The sequence below is a fragment of the Engystomops pustulosus genome, chromosome 4, assembly GCF_040894005.1.
Source record: "Engystomops pustulosus chromosome 4, aEngPut4.maternal, whole genome shotgun sequence".
In the NCBI taxonomy this organism is placed as follows: domain Eukaryota; kingdom Metazoa; phylum Chordata; class Amphibia; order Anura; family Leptodactylidae; genus Engystomops; species Engystomops pustulosus.
Genome location: NC_092414.1, coordinates 204,354,471 through 204,380,884, shown reverse-complemented (window position 1 = coordinate 204,380,884; position 26,414 = coordinate 204,354,471). Strand labels below are relative to the sequence as shown.

General features: G+C 44.9%; 1 protein-coding gene across 5 annotated transcripts in view; it reads left to right on the top strand.

Annotated features, from left to right (window-relative positions):
- SLC44A2 (solute carrier family 44 member 2 (CTL2 blood group)) overlaps nucleotides 1-25,828 on the top strand; it is a 33,669-nt gene extending 7,841 nt beyond the window's left edge. Inside the window, exons 2-23 of one of the 5 annotated variants that reach the window (XM_072149514.1) lie at nucleotides 12,780-12,828; nucleotides 14,677-14,750; nucleotides 14,860-14,944; nucleotides 15,346-15,430; nucleotides 16,916-17,032; nucleotides 17,978-18,038; nucleotides 18,270-18,396; nucleotides 18,472-18,555; nucleotides 18,633-18,745; nucleotides 18,846-18,977; nucleotides 19,124-19,223; nucleotides 20,438-20,530; nucleotides 20,648-20,732; nucleotides 20,963-21,225; nucleotides 21,378-21,472; nucleotides 22,111-22,214; nucleotides 22,303-22,376; nucleotides 22,497-22,567; nucleotides 22,737-22,825; nucleotides 22,934-23,018; nucleotides 24,424-24,556; nucleotides 24,904-25,828. In XM_072149514.1, coding sequence (XP_072005615.1) covers nucleotides 12,780-12,828; nucleotides 14,677-14,750; nucleotides 14,860-14,944; nucleotides 15,346-15,430; nucleotides 16,916-17,032; nucleotides 17,978-18,038; nucleotides 18,270-18,396; nucleotides 18,472-18,555; nucleotides 18,633-18,745; nucleotides 18,846-18,977; nucleotides 19,124-19,223; nucleotides 20,438-20,530; nucleotides 20,648-20,732; nucleotides 20,963-21,225; nucleotides 21,378-21,472; nucleotides 22,111-22,214; nucleotides 22,303-22,376; nucleotides 22,497-22,567; nucleotides 22,737-22,825; nucleotides 22,934-23,018; nucleotides 24,424-24,545 — 2,108 coding nt within the window. In that variant the 3' untranslated portion in view covers nucleotides 24,546-24,556; nucleotides 24,904-25,828. Of the gene's footprint in view, nucleotides 1-5,156; nucleotides 5,313-12,779; nucleotides 12,829-14,676; nucleotides 14,751-14,859; nucleotides 14,945-15,345; nucleotides 15,431-16,915; nucleotides 17,033-17,977; nucleotides 18,039-18,269; nucleotides 18,397-18,471; nucleotides 18,556-18,632; nucleotides 18,746-18,845; nucleotides 18,978-19,123; nucleotides 19,224-20,437; nucleotides 20,531-20,647; nucleotides 20,733-20,962; nucleotides 21,226-21,377; nucleotides 21,473-22,110; nucleotides 22,215-22,302; nucleotides 22,377-22,496; nucleotides 22,568-22,736; nucleotides 22,826-22,933; nucleotides 23,019-24,423 lie in introns of those variants that run through there. The other 4 variants (XM_072149517.1, XM_072149515.1, XM_072149513.1 and 1 more) reach the window with 4 other exon arrangements.
- Nucleotides 25,829-26,414: the final 586 nt, after the last annotated feature.

Below are 26,414 nucleotides of genomic sequence, written 5' to 3'. Positions count from 1 at the left end.
TCACTTCTGCCATAGAGGTGCATTGTACACCAAAAGTAGTAGCCTGCGGGTAATCTCGCCCCCCAACGTGAGTCTTACCGATTTCCGCATATCATAAGAAAACTGTGGGTGGTACAACTTTCCTGTTTCCTTTCAGGATAAACCTCTTCTACATTGTGCAGCTTACAGATTCGGAGACTGATGGAGGTTACTGTGTAGGAAACAGATGTTCGGAGATTATGTTCTAGAATGAAAAGAAAAAAAAACACTTCCTGTTTGAGCGGAATTTGGGGTTTAAGACAGTTTCATGTCACCTACCTGAGGTGTGTGCGTAATCTACCACATATCATTTATAATCCCGCTATCATCCTAGGTGACATCACAGCTACACGGCTGGGGTAGCCTCTACCTTAGCGAGGTGCACTTCAAATATGGTGGTCACCGATTTGGACGAGTATGAGAGTGTACAGGACGCAGTTTTATACCCCCAAAAGCCAAAAACAACATTAATTACTAAATTTGCCCATGTTTAAAAGGGTTTATCCATGGAGAACAGGGCCTGCAATCATATTTCAGCTACAGATAAATGACCCAATGCAGGGACGTGGAATCAGTGTCTTTACACTGCTTTACATTGATGCTACTACTCCGGCTTCAGTTGACAGGCGGCTGGATTAATTCTGTTGCACTCAAGAGATCCTGTCCCCACAGTCACAGCAAGGCGTCCTGAGCTGTCACACCACACATGACTGCAGTGACTAAGGGGCTGGATCTCTTCAGAGTCACACATGAGGCAATGATGACCCAGAGTAAAAAAAGCCACTGCTTCCTGGTCCCTGTGTCCAGTTACTTATATGTAGCTTAAAGGGGTATTCTCGTCTCGGCATTCAAATTCAGTTTCACTAATCTTCCATTTGTAAACATTTCTTCAATTGGATGTTATTGAAAAAAATGTTCCTGTGTGAAGATAATTTCTCATAAATGTAGTCATGTTGTCCCTTAGAAACGAGATAGCTTCCTCGGTTACGACCACGTCACACTCTGGCAGCGGTGGCCAGACATGCGCTATAGAGTCCTGCCTGACCTCCTGGATCCACCGATCATTACCACAGGAAGGCTGTGGGACATGCAGTAACTCCCAGACATTTCATATACAAAAACTTTTTGTTTATTTGGGAAATCCATCCAGCAGAGGGGGTCGTATCCGGGGAAGCCATCTCGTTTCTAAGGGACAACATGACTATATTTATGAGAAATTATCTTCACACAGGAACATTTTTTTTAATAACATCTAATGGAAGAAATGTTTATATATGGAAGATTTATCAAACTGATTGTGAATACCCAGGATGAGAATACCCCTTTAAATATGTATTGCTACGGCTACAATTCAGATTCAGACTCATGTGTCTCCATGGTGACAGACTACAAGTCCAGTCTGATACCACATGCCACTATCATACGTCTTGAGCGAAAAAGGCGCCGATTCTCACACAGTTGGAAATTTGCACCAAAAAAAAATCAAAGTCAATTTTTTTTCAATTTTTCTGCCAAAGGTATAAAGTTGGACTAGACAGTCTACACCAGGTTTATCATCTACACTTACGATAATCTGGTTTAGACTATCGTAATTTTGCATTGTAAAATTTTCGAAAGTATAAGTAAATCTAACATCATTTAGTAATCAGTCTACAGGACCTGACTGCACAGTGTTGTTTGTAGTCTGTTTCTATGGAGACAATTGTTGTCATTACATTACATTCTCCATTCAGATCTATGGGTGTAATTACTTAGCAGAGTCATTTTTTATTTAAAATATTTTTCTTTATCAAATATACGACATATCATTTTGCCAATTTTGGGTTTTCCCTTTGAGTGTCGCACCACCTTAGCAACTTTACATCTTGGGGGTGTGAAAGTTGTAGTCAGGTGCAAATTTTCACAATATTCTCAAAAGTGTGACTCGAAATGCCTCGTATCCCTGCGAAAACAAATACCGTACAGGCCCTGGCTGGTTATAACCGCTATCACGCAGCTTTTTTATATTAACGTGATGTCCTCGCTGTACAGCAATAACCGTGGACTCCCACCCCAGGCACAGAAAAGAAATCTCTCCTTGAGACTAGAATCCTTATCTCTGACTTCCCCAGTGATACCACAGCTTTCTTCTCAAAACAGCACAAGCTCCAACCCCGTTATTTAAAGGATCAACAATAATCTGTGAGGGAACCTGTTAGCAAGAGTTCAACTTCCCCACAGCTCCTCCGCAGGGAAAAGGAAGAATTACAAGTACAGGGGTCGTCCATGTAATGGTGGAAAGTGCTGGGGTCCTCCAGGCACAAGAGTAACTTGCAGATGTTTGGCCCTAGTGCTAAATCTATGGCCGCGGTCACACTTACCGCTAGGCGTCCGTCATAACGCGACGCTAGCGCACAGGGGGAGGTCCTCGGCCCGAACGCACATGCGTTTCCAGGGAAATGCATGCGATTGTTAAGCCGATCGCATGCGTTTCTCTGGAAACGCATGTGCGTTCGGGCCGAGGACCTCCCCCTGTGCGCTAGCGTCGCGTTATGAACGGATGCCTAGCGGTACGTGTGACCGCGGCCTATGTCTGACTCCCCAATTATAATAAATTGTAAGATGTATGGGCCCCCTAAGGGGGATGCCACACGTAGCATTTTGAACCTGTTTTTGGTCCGTTTTTATGCAGCCCGTTAAAAAACGCATGCGTTTTTTTTACAGGTTTTACCAATTATCTTGATCGAAAATGGTCAAAAATTGATGCGTTTTTAACGGACTGCTTAAAAACGGACCAAAAACGGGTTCAAAACGCCGTGTGTGGCATCACCCTCAGGCTCCCGGGCCCAGTGCAACCGCAGCGTCCAGGGCCTTTTTTCTGGTCTGTGACCGTTTATGGTATGGTTTATGGTAGTCTCAAATCCACTTCCCGCCTTCTGTGTCCCCATGCTTTACACTGCAGCTCAGCTCTACACAGCAGAAAGCAAGGGGTTAAAGGGGTGACTATATAAGAACCTACTTGTGTGTAAATATATGTAAAGAAATGATGATATAGCTTAGCGTCTGGGCAGCAGTCGCCCACGTTTAACCCTGCGTACATGTGGTCTGATGATCACACAGGATGAGGCCTGGTGAATGTGTAGCCTGGGGTGCGGAAATGTGAAGATATGTCCCAGAGGGGGGAGGATACGGGTGTAAAGGCGAGGAGTGATAATATGTGTATACTGGTATTAAAGGGGCAGCGCTTTATATTTAACATTCAACATTACCTTTATTTATTGTGCTGGGGAATGAAGGCTATTGTTCCCTGTTATCAGTCTCTTCTGAATGTGTGATACTACTTGCTGAACAGATGTATCTAAGTCTGTTGTGTTTGATACTACTGAGCAGATGTATCTAAGCCTATCCTGTGTTTGCTGACCTCATGTATTAAAAGCTGTTTATTATGTTTGATTATGTGAGCTCAGCTGTATCTAAGCCTATTCTGTGTGATACTGTTAGCTGAGCTAATGTATCTAATTTTATTATGTATTATAATGTGAGCTGAGCAGATGTATCCAAGTCTATTCTGTGTGATACAGTCTGCTAAGCTGTGTATCTAATCCTATCCTGTGTGATACTGTCTGCTGAGGTGTGTATCTAATTCTATCATGTGTGATACAGCCTGCTAAGATGTGTATCTAATCATATCCTGTGTGACACTGTCTGCTGAGCTGCTGTATCTAATCCTATCCTGTGTGATACTGTCTGCTGAGCTGTGTATCTAATCCTATCCTGTGCGATACTGTCTGCTGAGCTGTGTATCTAATCCTATCCTGTGTGATACAGTCTGCTGAGCTGTGTATCTAATCCTATCCCTTGTGATACTGTCTGCTGAGCTGTGTATCTAATCCTATTCTGTGTGATGCTGTCTGCTGAGCTGTGTATCTAATTCTATTCTGTGTGATACAGTCTGCTGAGCTGTGTATCTAATCCTATCCTGTGTGATACTGTCTGCTGAGCTGTGTATCTGATCCTATCCTGTGTGATACTGTCTGCTGAGCTGTGTATCTAATCCCATCCTGTGTGATACAGTCTGCTGAGCTGTGTATCTGATCCTATCCTGTGTGATACAGTCTGCTGAACTGTGTATCTAATCCCATCCTGTGTGATACTGTCTGCTGAGCTGTGTATCTAATCCCATCCTGTGTGATACAGTCTGCTGAGCTGTGTATCTAATCCTATCCTGTGTGATACTGTCTGCTGAGCTGTGTATCTAATCCTATCCTGTGTGATACAGTCTGCTGAGCTGTGTATCTAATCCTATCCTGTGTGATACTGTCTGCTGAGCTGTGTATCTAATCATATCCTGTGTGATACTGCCTGCTGAGCTGTGTATCTAATCCCATCCTGTGTGATACAGTCTGCTGAGCTGTGTATCTAATCCCATCCTGTGTGATACAGTCTGCTGAGCTGTGTATCTAATCCCATCCTGTGTGATACAGTCTGCTGAGCTGTGTATCTAATCCCATCCTGTGTGATACTGTCTGCTGAGCTGTGTATCTAATCCTATCCTGTGTGATACTGTCTGCTGAGCTGTGTATCTAATCCTATCCTGTGTGATACAGTCTGCATAGCTGTGTATCTAATCCTCTCCTGTCTGTTATGATGATATATCTAAGCCTATTTTTGGGGGGACCAGCTCTGTACACAAATGAGAAATATGAGGGTACCCCAATGTTGTCATGGCGAATATACTACTAGCAGCTGTGACTATACAGGGCAGAGGGGTACAGGGGTATCTGGAGGTGCTGCCCCCTGTCTATAGCGTCTCAGGTATCTGAGGATGTCAGTATATTAGGGGGTCAGAAGGAATGGCTGTACGCTGACACCGTTACGCTACAGTCTCTGTGGCCGCTATATGATAATATTAGTGAGGTAGGTGGCGCCGTCGCCAGGTTGTCAGTCAGTGACCTCCGCCTGTGGCTGCGTTCACACCTTGCGTTTAGCGTAAATTCTCTGTAAACGCAGCCTGATACCACACAACAGCTGCACACTTACCCCCACCCCACATCTCCCCACATCTCCCCACATTCGGGGGTCTCTATCATTACCCCGCACCAGCCTGGGCCGCAGCGCCCTCCTCCTCCTCCATGAACCTGACACCAGTCAGACCAGTTTGGAGGAGACTGAGAGGTGTAATTGGGTGACTGGGAGCAGCTGACATGGGTGGGGGAGAGACTGGCTGAGAAAATAGAGGCAGCCGGCGGGGGAGGAGGAGAGCCCCAGACACAGGCGCAGCATGGGGGATCAGGAGAATTATTATGGGAAACACGGTGAGTGATGGGCGCTGATACCCCACCAGGGGGTGGCGGTGTATGCTGGGCATGGATGGGGGGCACGCTGCACACACTTGTGGTATATAAGCTCTGCCCCGTCACATGTATTGTATCCTACTACTACCTACAGATGTAGCAGTGCTGGCGCAGTAATGAAGTATTGTCATGTGTCTGAGATTTACTTGGTGTTGTGGTATCTTATCTCCCTGGGAAATGGCGGTGTAAATAATATACAGTATAGTACAGAAATAGTATACAGTAATTACACCCTGCTACGTGTGAGATAACTACCCAGCAATCTACGTGGAGCTATGTAGTAGCTCCACGTACTGATAACCTGGGCTAATATCACTAGTAGTAGGGACTAATAACCTGGGCTAATATCACTAGTAGTAGGGACTGATAACCTGGGCTAATATCACTAGTAGTAGGGACTGATAACCTGGGCTAATATCACTAGTAGTAGGGACTGATAACCTGGGCTAATATCACTAGTAGTAGGGACTGATAACCTGAGCTACTATCTATCACTAGTAGTAGGGACTGATAACCTGAGCTACTATCTATCACTAGTAGTAGGGACTGATAACCTGCGCTACTATCTATCACTAGTAGTAGGGACTGATAACCTGAGCTACTATCTATCACTAGTAGTAGGGACTGATAACCTCCGCTACTATCTATCACTAGTAGTAGGGACTGATAACCTGCGCTACTATCTATCACTAGTAGTAGGGACTGATAACCTCCGCTACTATCTATCACTAGTAGTAGGGACTGATAACCTGAGCTACTATCTATCACTAGTAGTAGGGACTGATAACCTGAGCTACTATCTATCACTAGTAGTAGGGACTGATAACCTGCGCTACTATCTATCACTAGTAGTAGGGACTGATAACCTGCGCTACTATCTATCACTAGTAGTAGGGACCGATAACCTGCGCTACTATCTATCACTAGTAGTAGCGACTGATAACCTGCGCTACTATCTATCACTAGTAGTAGCGACTGATAACCTGCGCTACTATCTATCACTAGTAGTAGGGACCGATAACCTGCGCTACTATCTATCACTAGTAGTAGCGACTGATAACCTGCGCTACTATCTATCACTAGTAGTAGGGACTGACAACCTGCGCTACTATCTATCACTAGTAGTAGGGACTGATAACCTGGGCTAATATCTATCACTAGTAGTAGGGACTGACAACCTGCGCTACTATCTATCACTAGTAGTAGGGACTGATAACCTGGGCTAATATCTACTAGTAGTGGTAGGTTGTAACCCAGACCACTAATATTGCTAGTAGTGGCTGATAACCCTGGTAACACAATATTATAACCTGGATTATTGTAATTTGTAGTGAATAACTAGTACAATGTGATACTAGTACAATGTATGAGTAGTATTCTCTGCTGAGTACCGGCACATATCGGATAGTAGTATCAGCAGTACTGGGGGCGTCATTGCTGCGGCAGCTTCACCATGACTTGTTACGGATATAGTAGGATCTGACCCTCCATTGTGTACATGTTATGTAGGATGAAAGACTCGTTACCTTTACCCTAATCCTCACACTTGTCAGAACCTGCTGCATCCATTCCTTCATGTAACCGGCTCTACATATTTACTACGGCTTACCAGGCAGCTGCCTGACACCAGAACTACCCATCCTAAACTCTGCTGCCCGTCTTATCCGTCTCATTCCTCAGATGCCAAACCCTTGTGTCAGGCCCATTACTCGGGGCCCCTGTAGATTAGGGATAGGGCCGAGCTCCCCTTTGGTGCTGTATACGATGCCCTCGGTGCCCCCTATGATGCGGGCAGCACCAGTCAAGTCATGAAAGGAGTTCTTACTTCTTGGTAAATACGGATAAACTAACAGCGGACGCCAAGAGCCTCCCAATATAAACTCTGCTGGAATTCGGTACCTGAAAGGGGGTTCTGAGGGACGCCAGCTGGTGGAGGAGGGGGGTGTATGGGGGTTATAAAAGACTTGTCTATATATCTCTGTCCCCAAACAGCGCCCCTTAGAGGACAATTGTCTCAGCCTATCAGTAGGTGGCATAGAAGAACCAACTTCTCATTTAAAGGGGTTATACACATACATATAAGCACCATAGGGGCCTTTACATTAAAAAAAAAAAGTTTTGGACGGATGTTCTTTGAGGGAGCGTATAAGGTTGTGAGCAAATAAAAAAAATTTGTGGCAAGCATTGCTGACTATTAATTTGGGTAGGGGAGGTTTTGCCAAGATCCACAGCGATCAGTTGACCAGCTAGTGTTGAATTTCCCTGCACTGCCGCTTCAGGTGAGATGAAGTATTACAGTATGTCCATTGTAATCTATGGTTAATCCAGGTATGGACGTGGCTCGTCCACCATAATAAGATGTTCTTAGATGAAGATCCATAAGGGGAACCCCTCCACCTCATTACTAGACAAGGTTGCCCCTTTAATAGAACGTTTCCGGTCCCTGCTATGAATATAAAGTACACATGGTCTGTGTGATAGCGAGCACAATATTCCAGCTCTTGTCTTTTTTTTGGCTTTCGATGAAAGGGACAAGGCCGAGTGCTGCGGGATCTGACATTACTGAGGGTTTCCAGATGTTTTATGGGAAGACTTCTGTGTACAGAATGAATACAATGAAACTCGTCTACAAAACGTGTCACAGTGGTCTCCCAAAAATTGTTTTGGGGATGGTCAACCCTCCAGATTACTAGGGGGTCACACTTTTACACACAAGGATGTACAACTTTTGCCTACACATAGACTTGGGCTCCTCACCTTCTTCCGGGAAGACTAAGCAAGAGCTTGAGCCAAGATGGTACTCGAGAGGAAGCCTAAGACCACACCACTGTGGATTCCTCATAAATGTTGCTAAAGTTGTCCAACTTGTCCTTCAGAAGATTAGGGAATGGTCAAGGTCTCATCAGAAAGGTCTTGTGATAGACTAAATAGTTCCCAAAGGTTCTTCACAACTTCTGACCTCAACGTTTCTCAAGTGAATATCAGTTCGTCATCTTGTGTTTCCACCACAGGAAGACCATCCATCCAAAATCAGCCCAAGGGGAAGTGGTCAATGGAGGGTCCATTTTCTCTGTAGTATATTTAATGTCCTTAATCTTGAAACCCAAAGTATTGTATTTTACTATGTCAGGTCTGGTCTGGTGTTCCCCGTTGGGTATCCTCTGGTTTTTGCATGTTTTGAGTACAATGACTCAGACTCCAAAAATGTCATTGACTCACTAAATAACCATGAATCTTGTTGTAGCAGGATGCAGGTAGCGTAACGCCTTGCCTATAGATGACCACTCCAAAGGTCTACCTCTTCTCAAAACCTAAACCTTTCTACCCATTATACTGTGACATACGCTGGTGTGGGATACTGTTTTTTAAGCTGAGATGTTTAGGGCCTTCAACCTAAAGAGTTGTTCCATTCTGGGACATAGTGGGAACACGGGTCACATTTTGGTTGTTCCTGTCATGTTTGGTTACCCACCAGGCTTATGGTTGCTTGGGTTGGCTGTAGCTCTACCAAAACCTTGCTTCCTCTGATGTGTCATTGAAGGGAACCCCTAAAATCTCCACACACATTACATGGCTGGTCAGTCCCACTAAATTTGGTGGGTTTGGGTTCACCTCCATTTGATGCGTATGGTCATCTTCATAGCTACGGTGCCAGCAGAAGCACCCGGTTGGTAGATTGATTGTTTCTAATGATGAGTGCTTTTGGTTCATCTTAAAGATAATTTGGCATTTTCTTGGTGAAATTTAGTGTCCAAACAGATCGATGTTTAATTGTATTGTATAAATGTTGGGTTGGAGCTGCACTATGACTTTCATCCTGGTCTCAACATCCCATCGGTTATGTCCGCCTTGGTTGAAGGCATCTGAAATTGTCATTTAGTTTTGATTTTTAGAACTTGGACACAAGAGATTTCCTTCTTTTTAGTTCTTGGCCATCAGCCGAGTCCGGAGTTAGCATTTTCCACTGTGACTCACAACGAAACACTTGCTTTGTTCACTAACATTCCCTACAGCCCCACAAAATGTGAAGAATTTCTAGCGCTTTTGAAGGCCAGGTACCTTCCAAGTTATGGGTTGAGGATCAGTGATGGTTCATTCTCTGAGACTGGCTGGCATGTTAACCTCTTATCACTTACCACTATCACTTTATCACTAGAGGCCACTTTAATATTCCATTATAAATAAGATTTAACCATTTACAGCTTTTGTTATATTTCAACAATGATCTAAAACCAATGAAATAGTGTACCAGAAAACAAAGAGCTCAGCCACTGTATGCCAGCTGGACTCCCAGCTGGAAAGTCGGCCAGCTGAGCATCACCATCTCCAGTATCTCATTCCGCCAGCTGTGACTTCAAGAAGAAACAAAGTAATAACCAGAATGAAAAAGCAAAACATAAATACAATCAAAAGGGGAGGAACTATTAATTAATGGCTCGGTAGAGTGTCGGAGGGGACAGGACCGCTCCCTATAACTCCTTTACGTGCCGCAATAAGGAGGGGAAGTGCCATGAGATCACTTTTGGGAGTGGTCACAGCAAAACCCTGCCCTCTGCCACCTATATTAAAGTGCCAGTACCCCCCTTTAGTGCAAGCGACCCCAGGTAACTTTACAAGACGCAGCCACCAGTCCAGGGGCACCCTCCCTGTTTAGTTGTACTTTCCAAAGTTAAGGTTTGTTTTGCAAAGACCGAAGTCGTCCAACTTCTAACATCTTCATTGTAATGATTGGTGTGGGAACGGTCCCAATAAAGGTATAAAGCAAAGTTCTATGCTCCTCCCTCTTTTGTCTTATTCTACAAGTGTATTGATGGTGCATGTATCTTGCAGTTACTTTGTGTGTTATGTTCTGGAGGTAACACTTAGGTAAATATTAGTTTTCAATTGGCTTTCTGTCTCTCTGTGTTCTCTGTGTTATTACAATGCAGGTTATTGGAGTAAGTAGATTTTCTAAGAACTGGGTAGACAATCACGAAAAGAAGGGAATCTTTTTAAGCTGCTCTGCCCTGTATGTGATTTCTATGGGCATTGTCCTCTTTCCCTTCTGTGGTGAATTTAGCAGAAAAAAAATGAGGGAAAGTGACTGAGAACTGAGAAGAATATAACTCCTATAATACTGCCCCCTATGTACAAGAATATAACTACTATAATACTGCCCCCTATGTACAAGAATATAACTACTATAATACTGCCCCTATGTACAAGAATATAACTACTATAATACTGCCCCCTATGTACAGGAATATAACTACTATAATACTGCTCCCTATGTACAGGAATATAACTACTATAATACTGCTCCCTATGTACAAGAATATAACTACTATAATACTGCCCCCTATGTACAAGAATATAACTACTAGAATACTGCCCCCTATGTACAAGAATATAACTACTAGAATACTGCCCCCTATGTACAGGAGTATAACTACTAGAATACTGCCCCCTATGTACAGGAGTATAACTACTATAATACTGCCCCCTATGTACAAGAATATAACTACTATAATACTGCCCCCTATGTACAAGAATATAACTACTATGATACTGCCCCCTATGTACAAGAATATAACTACTATAATACTGCCCCCTATGTACAAGAATATAACTCCTATAATACTGCCCCCTATGTACAAGAATATAACTACTATAATACTGCCCCCTATGTACAAGAATATAACTACTATAATACTGCCCCCTATGTACAGGAGTATAACTACTATAATACTGCCCCCTATGTACAGGAGTATAACTACTATAATACTGCCCCCTATGTACAGGAATAGAACTGCTATAATACTGCCCCCTATGTACAAGAATAGAACTGCTATAATACTGCCCCCTGTGTACAAGAATAGAACTGCTATAATACTGCCCCCTGTGTACAAGAATAGAACTGCTATAATACTGCCCCCTGTGTACAAGAATAGAACTGCTATAATACTGCCCCCTGTGTACAAGAATAGAACTGCTATAATACTGCCCCCTGTGTACAAGAATAGAACTGCTATAATACTGCCCCCTGTGTACAAGAATAGAACTGCTATAATACTGCCCCCTGTGTACAAGAATAGAACTGCTATAATACTGCCCCCTGTGTACAAGAATAGAACTGCTATAATACTGCCCCCTGTGTACAGGAATAGAACTGCTATAATACTGCCCCCTGTGTACAGGAATAGAACTGCTATAATACTGCCCCCTGTGTACAAGAATAGAACTGCTATAATACTGCCCCCTGTGTACAAGAATAGAACTGCTATAATACTGCCCCCTGTGTACAAGAATAGAACTGCTATAATACTGCCCCCTGTGTACAAGAATAGAACTGCTATAATACTGCCCCCTGTGTACAAGAATAGAACTGCTATAATACTGCCCCCTGTGTACAAGAATAGAACTGCTATAATACTGCCCCCTGTGTACAAGAATAGAACTGCTACAATCCCGCTCCTCTCTGTTATGCTGTGCCGACGTGTTGCTCAGCTCCTCCGGCTCGGTCTTGGTTAGTACAGGTGGATGATGTTGTGTATAATGTATTGTTAGGACTCGTAGTGATTGTGCCCGGGGCGGTATACACTGGGTGTTCCCGCTGTATATACAGTGTCTCTGGATGTGCTCGGGCTGCAGTCCTCCAGCAGGACGGTGACGGCCATCTCTCTGTAATTATAGCCGTGTATACTCCGCAGTGACAACGTGTCATTGGGGCGAGATTATAGCTTTGTCCTGTGTACAGGCGGGTTTATATTTAGATGGTGCCCGTCCTGTGGGTGTATAAGTTAGGCAGCTGGGTGACTGGCTGTACTGAGAACCTACCACTAGGGGGCTCTAGCTATAAATGCAGAAATCCATTCTCTCTTATATTCACTGACTAATGAGGTGCCATTAAAGGGGAGGGGGTAGTTAAAGGGACATGCAGCCTGGGAGGGGAACTATTTGTATGATTTCGGATGGGTCTCTGCACTGGGCCGCCTGACTGTGTAATGTATAATTTTTGGGTGGCCTCGTACCAGGTCATTCCAGCTGTCACCCCCCCCCCCCCTCTCCTCCCGAATTTTCTCTTCACTCTATAATTTTGGTGAATTTTTCAAAGAGGATAAATTCTTGGTGTGGAGTACAGAGCCGGCGATCACACCGCACATATGTAGCGGCAGGGAGGGGCGCAAAGCGGAGTCACTATTTGGCATATACTAAATTTAACAGGGTAAATTTAAAGGGCCACACCACCCAAACGGAAATAATGTGCAAATGTATATAAATAATGCAGTCACTCAGCTTTCCCATAACCTTTCATGCTGCATAACTAGACTGATACATGATACTGGTCCATAGATCGTTGCGAGCTGCATCTCTACCAATAACAACATATAGGGGGCGCCACTATAAAATTTTTAAAACATTTTAATAAAGTGTCCCTTTTTTTTTCAGGAGAACCAAGGAAATATGATCCGAGTTTTAAAGGCCCGATCCATAACCGGTAAGTTACGAGTATAGATGCTCGTGTTAACACTTCTTAAAGGGATTTTCACCAGGAAAAGGAATACGTGGCTGTTTCCTCCTTTTAACACAGCGCCACATCTGTGTTGTGTCTGGAATCGCCGCTTTCGCTTCAAGTGAAATTTTATTATCCAAAACATCTCCTTGACGGGGTGGGTGGTGGTTGTGAAACAAAACAGCCCTTAGTAAATGACCCCCATTGACTTCTATAGAGGTCCATGGTCTGCGTGTAAGAAGGAGGGAAGAGGTAGGTGATGGAGGATGATTAGGAAGATGATGGTAGATAATGTTGGTTGGGGGGGTCATGGATAAAGATGAAGTGAAGAGGATAATGATGGAAGCGAAGAAAAGTGGATGATGATGATGATGGATGGCAATGAGTAATGATGGAAGAGTAGAAGTGTGATTGAGGGAGTAGTGATAATACCGGAGGTGGGTGATGAAGGATTGTGATGTTGTAGGATATTAATGGGGGATGATGATGGTTAGTAATGATGTAATATGAAAACTGGGGATGTTGATAGAGGAAGCAGAAGGATGATGATCGAGGGAGAAAGGATCATGTACATAAGGGAGACGTGTGATTGAGAATTGTGATGCTTTAGGATGATGCATTTTGTAATGTATCACGAACGCACAGCACATCTAAAATCCTCCATCGTTAGTCTCTGGTTTAGAGGTGAAGTCTTATCGATAGGGTCTGGAAAACCAAACATAAAATGGCTGCTTCCCACCGCTACTAATACCGAAATAATCCCATTTCCCCTCCAGAATCGGCCACATGTAAAAGATTTTGAAGGCAAAATCCATAAAGCGCTTCCTAACGCGGCCGTCCATTTGTTGTGGTTTTCTGGCGTCTTAAGTGCCTCCTAAATATTTAATCTATTGTCAGACTTGGAGGGATCTGAGCGGATGCCAAATATCATCCATTTTCTTTATGACACTTATTCAATCCTCTTTCTTCTAAATGTTACAGCCAAGAAAGTGGTTGAATAAATCGTTGTGTCTGCTACTAGGAAAGCTGGGTGATGGCCAATATGGCTGCCCTCGTATGTGCGTATACACAAGCGCCATGTTGGTAGATTTGTCACTTAGTATAGTAATAAAGCTGGGTGATGAACAATATGGCGGCTTCCACAGGAAATGTCAACCATCTTTTCAGGGCCTATAAAGGCGATACTATACATTGGTATGAGTGACCCTAAAAAATTATAAAAAATTGCAGGAGCTGTAATTTACGATATTGTTGTACAGTCCTGGAAATGAAAGCTGCGCTTTGGATAACAAGGACACCTTTTCATAGAAAAGTGTGACAGAAGAGGACGGCTTGACAAAATTGCTCAAATTACAGTAACCTAAAAATAAAAAAAATTCAAAAAATGAATAAAGTAGTTTGAGGAATTCAGCTTCAAATCCCTTTACCATAAACCAGTGCATTGTGGGGGGAAAAAAATACCTCAAATTCAACTAATTGATCATGTTTATTTTATGTACTGCCAACTATGTCACCTTTCCTGACCTGTCCGGTTTTTAAATTCCCAATAAAATAACTTTTATTACCGTAAATACTTTGTGTTGTACTACTCCTGTTTATTGCTCAGAGAAATGTATTCGTAGTTAGCCAAGTGGGTGTTACCAGTTGGGGAGGCGTGTCCCTGCACGGAATGACGCTGTATAATCGGAACTCGCCTGTGAACTGTGCAGGGAGACGCCCCCAAATGGTGACACCCACTTGGATAACTATGTATAAACTTCAAGAAGAAAAAACTAAAGTGGAGAGGTGATATTCTGTGTATATGGGGTGTGACCGCCCTTCTCTGTCTTGCAGGGGCTGTACGGACATCTTGTGCTGTATACTCATAGTTCTTGGTATTATTGCGTACGTGGCGGTGGGGATAGTTGGTGAGTACCACCCTGGCAGGTGCAATATGTTGGGTCTACCCCAAGGATTCTACCTCAAATGTGTTATATTACTATATACCCTGGTCCTTCTGTTATATTATCTCCACAGCCTGGACGTATGGAGATCCACGGAAAGTTATCTACCCCACGGACAGTAAGGGACAATTCTGCGGACAAGCTGGGACCCCCAACGAGTAAGAGCCATTATCGGAAATAAACACTACCCTTGTCTATGTGACGTATTAGTAATTGATGATTTCATTGGTGGTGGAGTCGCTTTCTAAGGACACCGCCCAGCACCACCACCACCTCCAAGAACCAGAATTCCGGTCCACAGTGAACAAACATGGAGATACCACACGTTCTTGTTTTTGAGACATCCCTCTAATTGTGACAACCGTAGCGATGACACCAGAACATTGGTCAGCCCCTACCCCTGCACAGAATTGGTTCCTGCTAGCATCATGTCCCTTAATTTTTAAGCATTTACTTCTAAACACCACCCTCTCTTCCCCCGTCTATAAAGGAGTCCTACTGTCATGGCTCCCAAATATTTTGGTGCAGCTTCTCGTGATTTCCTTTACTCCATTTACAGGAAGAAGCCATTTTTGTTTTACTTCAACATCATGAAGTGCGCCAGTCCCCTCGTCCTACTGGAATTCCAGTGTCCTACTACCCAGGTAAGCCAAATTTAAGGGTTACACCTCCACAATCATGGAGGCCATGTTTCTCCTGTCTGTCGGGGATCATTTCAGATATTATTGATGGCTATTTTCCCCATCTTGGAACATTTGTGGGTAGTGAATTTCTCCCGAAGTCTTCCCTTCTGGTGGTCCTGTTGTCTGTTTTAGCCTTCATCCATCCACAATTTTCATCCTAATGTGTCATTGGCATTTTTTTACTTGGTCGTATGATGGATTTGTAGAACCTCTAGGTCAGTGATGGCTAACCTATGGCACTGGTGCCGGAGGTGGCACTCGGAGCCCTCTCTGTGGGCACTCAGGCCATCACCAGAGATGAATCCAGGTATCTTCCTGCAGTCCCAGACAGCCCAGGACTTGCTGTGCAAAGAGTTATTTTAAAGTGACAGCTCTACCTTGGACTATTTTCTGCTATATTGGTGCCTCAGAGTGCTGGTATCAATGAAAACTGTGACAGAGAAGGGAGTATAAATCATAAATTAAATTTCTGTGTTGGCACTTTGAGATAAATAAGCGGGTCTTTGTTGAAGTTTGGGCACTCGGCCTCTAAAAGGTTTGCCATCACTGCTCTAGGTCATCAGATCCCAGATTAATGAAGGTCTATTAAGGTTTCTTCCTTATTAAGGGGTTCCTTCACTAGATCTTAATATTTGCGCTAGATCTTAATGTATGCGCGCAAATCTATAGAAGCTACAAGTGGTTTGCCCAGAGTGTGGGCAGGGACTCTCTAACCAGATACTTCATGATCCCTCTGTGCTATGAGATGCTTTGTGCTGACGATGTGCTTAGATTATTTGGGTACAGGGTGTAGCCACACATTTATTTAGCTTCCGAACATTCTACGAGTATCTGACACTTGGAAAGAGATAAGATATGATATAAAACTCAACGACACTCTCAGCTTTGCTAACTCGCCTAATCAATAAAACACAGTCTGCTCTGCTATAAAGACCTAAAGATCTGTCTGTATCTTGTAAATTAAGTCACAACAGACTCTTTCTTCCGACATCAAGTTCCTGTGTCTGAGCTGTTCTTCTAATGCAGGGGGGAAGGGATGGAGGCAGAGAGTACTGCGGTGTGCAGACATGACAAGCTATTCAAGAGAAAAATCTGACCATAGTCAGAAGGTTTTACGGTCGTATCCAGGGACAACCAAAATTGTAAAAACCAGGACTGATAGAGATGATGCCACCGACTGTGGGCTTTCTGCCTTCACTCCCCCCTCCCTTGCACGTATTTTTGTGAGTATGTCTTTGCTCCTGTAATGTGAAATAAAGAGCAAGAAGATTTTAGTCTTTATTTAAGAACTCTTTTATTACATCTGTGATGTGCTATAGATGGCTGCATTGTACATGCCCTATTTATGCATAGACGCTATAAAGACCCCTCAGTGCAGTACATGCAGCTCCTCCAGACTTCAATAGGTGACACCTCGGTGCTAACAATCATTGTCTTCTCCGACAGATTTGTGTGGAGAAATGTCCGGACAAATTCCTGACCTATATTGGAGTGACCACTTCCCAGGATAATTTTGACTACTACAAGCAGTTCTGCAGAGAAGGCTTCAACAACTTCACCAAGGTAACATGAGTGTTATGCAGTTTGAGGTGGTGGCCATTACAGAGATGTATCTTGAGATTCCACACACACACACACCATTATGTTGGTGGTTGGGTTTTTCAGTCGCCTCATTTTTTACAAGTCTCATGGTTCATTTCCTACCTCATCCCGTGGAAGAGAAGCCTACACAGGTTCCTCCTGCCTAATAGCAAAGGACGTGTGATCAACCATTGCTGACACCCTCTCTTCAAAGACCTATACTACCAGTTCTGGATCTCTTGCTGTGCCATATACTGCTCTTTGTGGGTGTCTAAGATCCCAAACCTTCCCTCTATGCAAAAAGGTGCCCCCCCCCTCCCGAATTCCTCCGTTCACTCCGTTAGTAATGTGAGGTGATACAGGAATCTTTAACCAGAGAGTGTAGAACTCTGCTGGTGGACCTCTCTGGTGGTGGTTTGTCTGTCGAAGAACAAGTGGATCAGGTGTGATGACATCCAACTACCCGACCCTTTACTTCTCCCAACCACAGACTTTGGGGGACAAAATAAACATTACATGGTTGTCCGGTCCTATTGATATTGGAATGTCTGATGGTTCTTTAGCCTGGATGTCTGGTATTAGGATATATCTTCAGAGCAATCCACCAATACTATGGTCCTACCACATAAGGTACCACCTAAGTTCTAGGACCTTAACTACTGAAATATTCTAATGAGCCCACCAAAAATGTAACTGAAAGTGTCTTCTAGTAAATGGAGTAAAGGTATGGTCTAGATGAGTGACCACCTGATGCTCCAACTCAGCACTTCATTCACACCTTCCTAAATTTTGATGTGTGGGGATATCTTACATGAATGGCTTTGGAGGACACAATATGGCATTGGAGACTCTGGTGCTTGTATTTATAAGTTTATGAGGTTTTTTTTCTATATATCCCTAATCCCTGATCTATTTTTACCTTACCAGAGTGCAGTGGAAGTGCTCAGAGACCGAGACTGCCCGGCTATGATCACGCCGAGCAAACCATGTGAGTAGTGACCTCAGACTGCCGCTGTGGTAGAAGGTGGACAGCACAGTCTATGGTGGGAATGTCTACAATCGTAGACCAACCTCCCTTGTCATCGGTGGTGAGAGGAGTGGACTGGATGTTACATGGCTCCTCCCTTTTGTCTGTATGGCCTTAAGGTGGGAGGGTCTGACTCCATTTCACATAGATCCTCCCTCTTGTCTCATGTCCTTCTCATTTTGATTTTCTCAGTTACCAGAAGATGCTTCCCAGCTGTTAACATCAAGAAGGGGGTGGTCATGGTCGGAAACTCAACGACATTCGATGATGGAAGAGAACAAAGACAACGCAATGTGACTGATCTATTGGAAGGAGCTAAGTAAGTGCCGATCATGCCCCAGGCAGGTCTCGGCTGGAGTACTTTTTCAGTACCCGGGTATCTTTCTCCACACAGGAAAGCTAATGTGGTCCTGGAGGCTCGGCAGGTGGCCATGAAGATCTTTGAGGACTACACGGTGTCATGGTACTGGATAATCCTGTAAGTATTTTCTCTGTCATTACTGGACTGGTTCTCTTCAGTGCCCAGGTTCTAACCTCTACCCATGTGGTCTGCAGCGGTCTCGTCATCGCCATGTTGATCAGCTTGATCTTCGTGGTCCTGCTGAGGTTTCTGGCCGGGATCATGGTCTGGGTGATGATTGTCCTGGTGATCGCAGTGATGGGATACGGTGGGTAATGGCTTCAAGTGTTTAATATTTGGGTCTTATTACAACATTTCTGATATACCCATCACCACCTCACAACCTACTTTCCATTTGGCACCTACAGGAATCTTCCATTGTTACATGGAATACGCCAATCTGAAGGGAACAGCGGGGTCCGATATCAAACTGACGGACATTGGGTTTCAGAGCGATTTACGCGTCTATCTTCACCTGCGGCAGACATGGCTGGCCTTCAGTAAGTTGTTGTTTGTTTTAAGTTTCCCAAAATGTTCTTCATGGGGTTTGAATGGCTTGGTGTTAAGGAACTGTGTGACCAGTTTTATAGTGTATACTGGTGCTGCTCAGTGGAAACTGTCCGACAATACAGTCTCTTCTCTCCAGTGATCATCCTGTGCATCATGGAAGTTGTCATCATCCTGTTACTGATATTCCTACGGAAAAGGATCATGATTGCCATCGCTCTTATCAAAGAATCCAGTAGGTGAGGAGCAGATCGCTGGGTGTTCCTTTAATACCTTGTACATACATGACATTACTTATCCTGTACTGATCCTGAGTTACATCCTATATAATACCCCAGAGCTGCACTCACTATTCTGCTGCTGGTGCAGTCACTGTGTACATACATGACATTACTTCTCCTGTACTGACCCTGAGCTACATCCTGTATTATACTCCAGAGCTGCACTCACTATTCTGCTGCTGGTGCAGTCACTGTGTACATACATGACATTACTTATCCTGTACTGATCCTGAGTTACATCCTGTATTATACCCCAGAGCTGCACTCACTATTCTGCTGCTGGTGCAGTCACTGTGTACATACATGACATTACTTATCCTGTACTGATCCTGAGTTACATCCTATATAATACCCCAGAGCTGCACTCACTATTCTGCTGCTGGTGCAGTCACTGTGTACATACATGACATTACTTCTCCTGTACTGACCCTGAGCTACATCCTGTATTATACTCCAGAGCTGCACTCACTATTCTGCTGCTGGTGCAGTCACTGTGTACATACATGACATTACTTATCCTGTACTGATCCTGAGTTACATCCTGTATTATACCCCAGAGCTGCACTCACTATTCTGCTGCTGGTGCAGTCACTGTGTACATACATGACATTACTTATCCTGTACTGATCCCGAGTTACATCCTGTATTATACCCCAGAGCTGCACTCACTATTCTGCTGCTGGTACAGTCACTGTGTACATACATGACATTACTTATCCTGTACTGATCCTCACTATATATTATACCCCAGAGCTGCACTCACTATTCTGCTGCTGGTGCAGTCACTGTGTACATACATGACATTACTTATCCTGTACTGATCCTGAGTTACATCCTGTATTATACTCCAGAGCTGCACTCACTATTCTGCTGCTGGTGCAGTCACTGTGTACATACATGACATTACTTATCCTGTACTGATCCTGAGTTACATTGTGTATTATACTCCAGAGCTGCACTCACTATTCTGCTGCTGGTGCAGTCACTGTGTAAATTCAAGATTTCAGAATTGTAAATTCTATACCCTACTATATGCAAAGACACATTTGCTTATCAATCAATTCAACTTGTAATGACTAGTCATTATTCATTTGATATGTGGCACCCTCCATCTGTACATGTGTTATGTATTTTTATGTTGCTGATCATTGATTTGATTCTCTCTCTTTCAGGGCGGTGGGACACGTCATGTGCTCCTTGGTCTTCCCCCTGTTTACGTTCCTGCTGGTCTGCCTCTGTATTGCCTATTGGGCCATCACTGCCGTGTATCCTTTGTACCGTCCTCCTAGACCTCTATGTTTGTCCCTCATGCTTTACACTGCAGCTCTGTTTGCCCACCATTAATCTGTAGAACTGTTTTAATCCTTGACCCCTCCATACAGATTCCTCTCTACCTCCAACGAGGCCATCTATAAGGTGTTCAATGAGACGCAGTGTGATTACGCCGGCAAAACCTGTAACCCCGAGGTAAGTTCTTCTTCCCACAGGCCTGTGTATGGCGCTTGGACGGTGGTGTAATAAGTACTTACTGGTGTTCCACCTATAGGTGGCGCTATTGAGACAGGTTCTTCCTTGGCTAATTTGCATACTTTTCCCATGAGGCATTGCCTCACACCTGTATCTCCACAAGGGTATCCTGTGCACCCCGGAGCTATGTCACCAGTATCCAAAATCTTCTCTTAATGTCTTCTTTGCAGTCCTTCAATGCTAGTAATATTTCCCGGATTTGCCAGGACGCCACCTGCCAGTTTGCCTTCTATGGCGGAGAGACCTACTACCACAAGTACCTGATCGTCTTCCAGATCTATAACGCCTTCATGTTTCTCTGGCTGGCAAACTTTGTCATCGCTCTGGGTCAGGTGACTCTCGCCGGAGCCTTTGCCTCTTATTATTGGGCTTTTAAGAAACCGGATGACATGCCGGCGTTTCCCATCTTCTCCTCGCTGGGTCGGGCTCTCAGGTAAGGTGTTCTATAAGGCTACATTTACTTTCATTAGTAGCTTGCAGTTCCAAAGACGGCCTATGGAGAAGGGTGGCGCTGTTTCCGGAAGGGGGTTCGTAGAGCCTTCAGCATTTTTGTTCTCACTGATGCCCCCTTATATCTACCTTCAGGTACCACACGGGATCGCTGGCATTTGGGTCTCTGATCCTTGCGATTGTGCAGCTGATCAGGATCATGTTGGAATATTTGGACCACAAACTGAAAGGTGAGCTATGGAGTGTAGGTCAACAAGCCACTCCTCCTTGACACATAGGGGGTAGTGGACTGGCAGCAAGCTGTTTCCAAGCATAGACAGAAAACCTTGAAATCTAAACATATCTTTGAAAACTGCTAATATACAGAAGCACAGCTATCCTTATATTGTTCCTCCCCATGCTTGTAAACTTCTACATTCCATTTGATTTTTTTGTCTTTTCAAATGTCCTGATGCAGGTTTTGATCATTGTCGTTCCTTTTGAGCTGAGTTCGGCAAAGTTATGTTCACCCTATTCAGGAATGAGAGAGGGATTCTGGCTGTGTGTGACTTGCTGAAGAGAATTCCAGGAGGAGGGGTGAGCGAGGGAGCTGATTTCTCTTCAGCCAGTCACACAGCCAGCGTCTCTCTCATTCCTAAAGGAGGTGGGGAAATGATGTAGCTGAGCCGAGTCACACATGCAGGTCCCCTATCAATCCGGAAGCTCGAGGTGCGGCAGAGCTAGAACAACATGAATATCCGTATCTTTGAAAGGCATGGGGTGGAACAATATAAGGATAGTCATACTGCTGTATAATAGCAGTTTTCATACATATGTTAGATTGACTGTGACTTTACCCTGATTAATGATCTTTCTCCCGTCCTGCCAGGAGCGGATAATAAGTTTGCTCGCTTCCTCCTCTGCTGCCTCAAGTGTTGTTTCTGGTGCCTTGAAAAATTCATCAAGTTCCTGAATCGAAACGCCTACATCATGGTAACGGAGACAATGGCTTCCTCTGGAGCTCTACATTCAACTACAACTCCCAGCATGCCCTGATACTAACAGACCCATCTTTTTATAGATTGCCATTTATGGAACCAACTTCTGCACCTCGGCTCGGAACGCCTTCTTCCTGCTGATGAGGAACATTGTCCGGTGAGTGAGCTGCACGTTAGTCAGTGACTACCGGTCACATCTGTGTCATACAATTTTACAATACTGCCCCCGGGTGGATGACTTGTGCAACATCATGTCCCTGTTCTTCTGTTTTTGCAGTGTTGCAGTTCTCGATAAAGTCACCGACTTCCTGCTGTTCCTTGGAAAACTGCTGGTTGTGGGCTGCGTGGGTAAGTACATGGCTACAGCCCAAGGTGGGCCGCAAGTACCTGGTGACCAGGCCTCTCGGGGGTCAGGGATAGTTGGCCCAGGGACTTGGACCCCTGGATGGTGGGGGTGGTTGGTGATATGTCTGTTTTTCTGCTAAAATAATTTTTGAATATTTTACCACTTTTGTAGGAATCCTGGCCTTCTTCTTTTTTACCAAACGCATCCAGATTATACAAGACACGGCTCCCACTCTCAATTACTACTGGGTGCCGATTCTGGTGAGTGTCCCCAATAACCAATGACAGGCCATGTATATAACCAGCTCCCCCTAGTGGTGGCTGCAGGCACACATAATGTAATCACTGATGTCCTCTCTCCCTGCACAGACGGTGGTGATCGGCTCCTACCTCATCGCCCATGGCTTCTTCAGTGTGTACGGGATGTGTGTGGACACCCTCTTCCTGTGTTTCTGTAAGTATAGCGGTATGGATACACGTCTAGGGGTGGACATAAAAGCTTGCAATCTTCTTGCATCTCTGCTTGTGTTTCTGGGGTCCCCATCAGTACAGACCCCCTATCTATACTTGGGGCCACTGAATACAGCAGTAGGCTGACAGTAAGGAGCGCTGGAGGATTAACACCTTCCTAGAGGCCTACAAGAGGCAAATCCTTAAAGGGATACCTGTCATCGGGAGACCTTTTTCTGGCTTCCCCACGATAGTGTTCTCTATGGGGACAAGGGGGAGTCAGAAAAAGGGCTCCTGATGACGGGCTTCCACTAAATGGCTCCTGTCTGGGTGATGCCCATCACAGTGCTGGCAGCTCTCCTCCCCTGCAGCCATCAGTGCTACATCATGGCCCTAAGTAAAGACCTATCTTCTCTAATGGTGTAATAACCTATCCTATACTAATCCTGGTTTCTCTTTTTCCCATTTTTTCCACTTCTATCTAATCCACATCTATCTGTCTCCATGCATCACCCCTACACCCTGCCTGTATCCATAAATCATTTACCTTCCTTCTCTTCTCTCTCTGCGGCCCCTCACTCTGCTCTTCTCTTCTCTCTCTGCGACCCCTTTGCCCCCTCGCTCTGCTCTTCTCTCTCTGCGACCCCTCTGCCCCCTCGCTCTGCTCTTCTCTTCTCTCTCTGCGACCCCTTTGCCCCCTCGCTCTGCTCTTCTCTCTCTGCGACCCCTCTGCCCCCTCGCTCTACTCTTCTCTCTCTGCGGCCCCTCTGCCCCCTCGCTCTGCTCTTTTCTCTCTGCGACCCCTCTGCCCCCTCGCTCTGCTCTTTTCTCTCTGCGGCCCCTCTGCCTCCTCGCTCTGCTCTTCTCTCTCTGCGGCCCCTCGCTCTGCTCTTTTCTCTCTGCGACCCCTCTGCCTCCTCGCTCTGCTCTTTTCTCTCTGCGGCCCCTCTGCCTCCTCGCTCTGCTCTTTTCTCTCTGCGACCCCTCTGCCTCCTCGCTCTGCTCTTCTCTCTCTGCGGCCCCTCTGCCTCCTCGCTCTGCTCTTTTCTCTCTGCGGCCCCTCTGCCTCCTCGCTCTGCTCTTTTCTCTCTGCGACCCCTCTGCCTCCTCGCTCTGCTCTTCTCTCTCTGCGACCCCTCTGCCTCCTCGCTCTGCTCTTTTCTCTCTGCGGCCCCTCTGCCTCCTCGCTCTGCTCTTCTCTTCTCCCTCGCTGCTCTTTTCTCTCTCTCTGCGGCCCCTCTGCCCCTTCTCTTCTCTCTCTGCCCCCTCGCTCTGCTCTTCTCTTCTCCCTCGCTGCTCTTTTCTCTCTCTCTGCGGCCCCTCTGCCCCTTCTCTTCTCTCTCTGCCCCCTCGCTCTGCTCTTCTCTCTTTCATTCTCTCTGACGCTGCCGGGGCTGGTGCTTAATAAGGTGAAGATCTGGAGAGGAATGACGGCTCCTTGGAGCGGCCATATTACATGTCTCCGGAACTCAGCCAGATTTTACTGAAAAAAGACGCCGAGCTCTTGAAGTCCAGCGAGAGCCAAAGCTGAAGGCGGCTGCGGTGCGGAGCGTATATTTATACTGCTTCTCTGCTCATACCACTTACCCTCCTCCTCCTTCTGTACCTCACGTCCCGGAGAGAGACCTGGGCACCTGGCGGTGTTAGACGGGCTGTAGCCTTAATGGAGCTGAGGCCGGGGACACTAAGGGTTAATTCTGTCTGTACCTTTCTTCATGTGTGTATGAAACATGTCATGTATGTAACTTACCAACACCCAGTGCCTTGTTCTACCTACTGCATGTCCTGTACACCTCGTCATATGTCCAGACACCCCCATATCTGCACCCCCCTCCTGCTATCACCCCAGCATTGCCTCCATCATCACCTCTCCATTCCCTCCCGCACAGTGGAAGATCTGGAAAGGAACGACGGCTCCACGGAGAGACCTTATTACATGTCCACCAACCTCCAAAAACTGCTGAACAAAAAGAACAAAGACCAGACCGCAAAATGACCGCTGTGATGTCACCACTGCCCCCTTCCCCCAGGCTCCATACTGTGTCCAGTGACGTCATCATATAGAATGTATATACATCATGTCCTGTCAAAAAATGGCTGACCTTCTTATAAAGTTACAAAATTGTGGTTGCATTTAGCCGCCACTAGAGGGAGCTCAAGTTATGAGCAGTCTACAGTTGGCTCCTAAGCTCCCTCTAGTGGTAGCTGAAGGACACCATTTTATCATGCAGAATATTTGGAGCTCTGATCTTGATATCTGCTGCTGGGAAAGCTGGGTTGGGACCAGTACTTGGCTTTCCTAGACCTAGAACTTGACTTTCCTAGACTCTGGATGACATTTATGACTCATATTCTCTCTGTATTACAGGGCAGACTTTTCAATCCATAGTCTAGGAAAGATGGGTGCATTGCTGTAGTAATAACCATATTGGTTGTCACCCAGCTTTCCCGTATTTTTCTTTTTCATTTAAGGGGATGCTGCACTTGATTAATCAACTTAAGGGCAGGGATCTCTTTTACACTACGTGCGGCTATCCCGGCACCCAGTCACCATATTTATACCTAACCATAACTGGACTGTCCTTTGTTTTTTTTAGCAGTTTTATATATATATATATATATATATATATATATATATATATTAGCATGGAGTGTTTTATGTATTTTGTATATATATATATGATATATACTCCTGTCCGCCATGTTTACCGAGATACCAAATGTCATTGCTCCTGCCGTTTGTATAAACTTGCGCCTTAAAAGTGTCTTCAGGAATGATCTCCTCTGATCGATTAATAAAGGTTTTGTAAAGAAGTTGTCTCTTCCCTGTCTTTGCCCTTGTTAAAGTGTTTTTTTTTTTGGGTTAAGTCATTGATATTAAATTGGTAACTACAGGATGTGGGGTCACATTGGTTGGTCACATGACCTGCTTGCAGCTCAGTTCCATTCAAATGTATGAGGTTTCGCTGCAGTACTAAGCTCAACCACTACACAGTGTACGGCGCTGTGCCTGATGAGGCACTTGTTTGGAAGAGACACACGGCTGTTGCACTTCCATCAATTTTACATCTAGGTAATGCAAATATAAAAAATAAAATATAGAGAACCCCTTTAAGCCAGGGAGGTCTATGACATGTGTGATGCCATCTGGGCCCACTAGGGGGCGCTCTATAATTTCAGAGGGAAATCGTATCTTGGCATCGTCTATCATCTCTTTTGATGTGTCCGCAGCTATTCCTCCACACCAGCTCCATAAAGATGTACACTCAGCTTGGCTGAGCATGCAGGTGTCCTGAATGGGGAGGTGGGATTAAACTAATAGAGTCTCTGATCCCACATCTTTTGAGCTTGCGCTCTCTTTCACCAAAGTGAAAGGGCACAAAGATTTAGGCCGCAGTCA